The sequence below is a fragment of the Durio zibethinus genome, chromosome 19 (assembly GCF_047325235.1).
Source record: "Durio zibethinus cultivar Kanyao isolate XHJ-2024 chromosome 19, ASM4732523v1, whole genome shotgun sequence".
Classification (NCBI taxonomy): Eukaryota; Viridiplantae; Streptophyta; class Magnoliopsida; order Malvales; family Malvaceae; genus Durio; species Durio zibethinus.
The window spans coordinates 5,138,725-5,140,653 of record NC_143180.1 but is presented as its reverse complement, the minus strand read 5'-3'; the positions used below and the strand labels follow the sequence as shown (position 1 = coordinate 5,140,653).

At 34.9% G+C, this 1,929-nt stretch overlaps 1 protein-coding gene across 1 annotated transcript; it reads right to left on the bottom strand.

Moving 5' to 3' along the window:
- Positions 1 to 475: 475 nt before the first annotated feature.
- LOC149513379 (putative F-box protein At1g32420) lies at positions 476 to 1,592 on the bottom strand. Its single transcript, XM_089748650.1, has 2 exons — positions 884 to 1,592; positions 476 to 834 (listed from the first exon to the last, which is right to left on the bottom strand). The coding sequence occupies exons 1-2, from the start codon at positions 1,590 to 1,592 to the stop codon at positions 476 to 478; spliced, it is 1,068 nt and encodes a 355-aa protein (XP_089604776.1).
- Between the last annotated feature and the right edge of the window lie 337 nt (positions 1,593 to 1,929).

Below are 1,929 nucleotides of genomic sequence, written 5' to 3'. Positions count from 1 at the left end.
TACAAACAAAAAGATCGATTATTTTGCAATTTAGAACTTTCAGCACTGCAATTGAACACTAAAATTTATCCCCCTGCATTGACAAATTGCACCGATGATCAAATTTGTTTAATGCTTACATTCAGAACAATCTACTTTCACCAAAATGTCAGAAAATCGTTTTTTTCTTGCAAAAAATCTATGCGTACCACCCATGATCCAAGAGGTTCTCTAGCCCAAGCACATGAAAAATTTGAGAACCAAAGATACCTTCTTCAAAAAATATGCACCCTGTTGCAATGGAATAACTGAAGAACAAAATGTAGTTCAAAAGCAAAGGCTTATAAATCAGAACGTTCTTTTTTACATAACATGCATAAACATGTCCTTACAGCAGTTTGAGAAAATTGAAAACGTTGTATAAATCTAAACAAAAGAAGATGTAGGTAGACTGCAAGAAAGGTTGGAGCTTAAACCCGTTGGCATTGGAACCAACTCATTTGCTTGTCATAGCAACAAAACTCTCCTTATAAGTGTAAACCCGAAGAAGATCCTGCCAACCTCCCCTTACTTTAATCCCCAGCTCCTCGCTGAATTCCTCGGTCTCAAGGTCATAAAGCAATAACCGTCCACTTACAGATTCTAGGAATACCTTACCATTCTCCCAAAACCCAAACGTCCTTTGAACTACAAAATGAGGTTCAAGCTTCAAAAGTATGGTCCATTGCCCATAATCATTCAACAGCCAAACCTCATTACTTCTTAGACCTCTATCCGTCATCTCAATATCCCATAAAGAGATACGATCATCATGTAACGGAAGCAACTTCCCAAGTGATTCAGGACAAGGTGACTCTATCAATTGAAAAACTCCAGCGCCCCAAATAAAATGCAAGGATCTTACTGTTAATGAAGCTTGGGCCATTCTCAACAAACTTGTACGCATTCCAGTAGTAAACACCATTTACACATGCGTTATTGGAGCTGTAACAAATAGATAGGTTTTGAAAGAACTGAACATCTTCCTCTTTTAATACTCTCCATGAATCAGTGATCATCCTGTAAACAGCATAGTGAGTTGTTCCTGCCATATTCTTCTCCAAATCCAAATAATGACGCATATAAATCACCTTGTAATCATTGGACAAAGGATACAATCCAAATCCAAGAATATGTACATAAGTTTCTACCTTCGTTGGAATGTTTTGATTACATCCAGGTAGAATTTTAAACTCTCTTGTGGCGGGATTCCATAGAGTTATGCGAGAATTCTTATGATCACATAAACAAAATATACCATTATACACATAAAAGTCAAAAACATAGAGATCAGCAATATGAGAGGGCAATTGTTGGTGCAAACCATGGTAAGAAACAAGGGTTTGATCAACAAACAAGCGCATAACAATATTATCATTGTTATCATCGTGATAATAAACAAGACACTTATTCATTTTGGTAATGCTAAGATGCTGAGAAACAAAGCTGGGATTTTGAAAGAGATCACACCAAGTTTTTGCCACACACTTGAAACGAATGATAGACTTGATAGGCAATTTTAAGAGAATCTCAATCAATATATCTGCAGACCAATCTTCATTGCTCATCGCCATTAATCCAACTCTGATTCTTTCTCTATATCTCAATCTGCCACTAAATCCCAAACTGAAAATTGAGAGAAAACAGATTGTTTAGTTTAATTGATAACACTACAAGGTTTTTGACAATCAATAAAGGAATAAAAACCAAAACTTAAAAAGATAAAAGAGACTTACAGTCAATTTGATTGAAGCTTAAGAACAAATGAAAATAACACAAGAATGCATTTACATGTAATGAAATATTCCCAAAAAATAAAAGATCTGAGTGGATTTTTCTTTCCAAATTAATAAAAAACCTAATTTGACGTTAAAAAAATTAATACGAAGAAAAGCATATCGGTAAAGCGTA

What these genes read in the sequence shown, in the direction of transcription:
- LOC149513379 (XM_089748650.1), bottom strand. Translation starts at nt 1,592, where the DNA reads ATGGCGATGAGCAATGAAGATTGGTCTGCAGATATATTGATTGAGATT. An exon ending in TGGCCCAAGCTTCATTAACA is followed by an intron (nt 835 to 883) that starts GTAAGATCCTTG and finishes TTCAATTGATAG; the next exon opens with AGTCACCTTGTCCTGAATCA.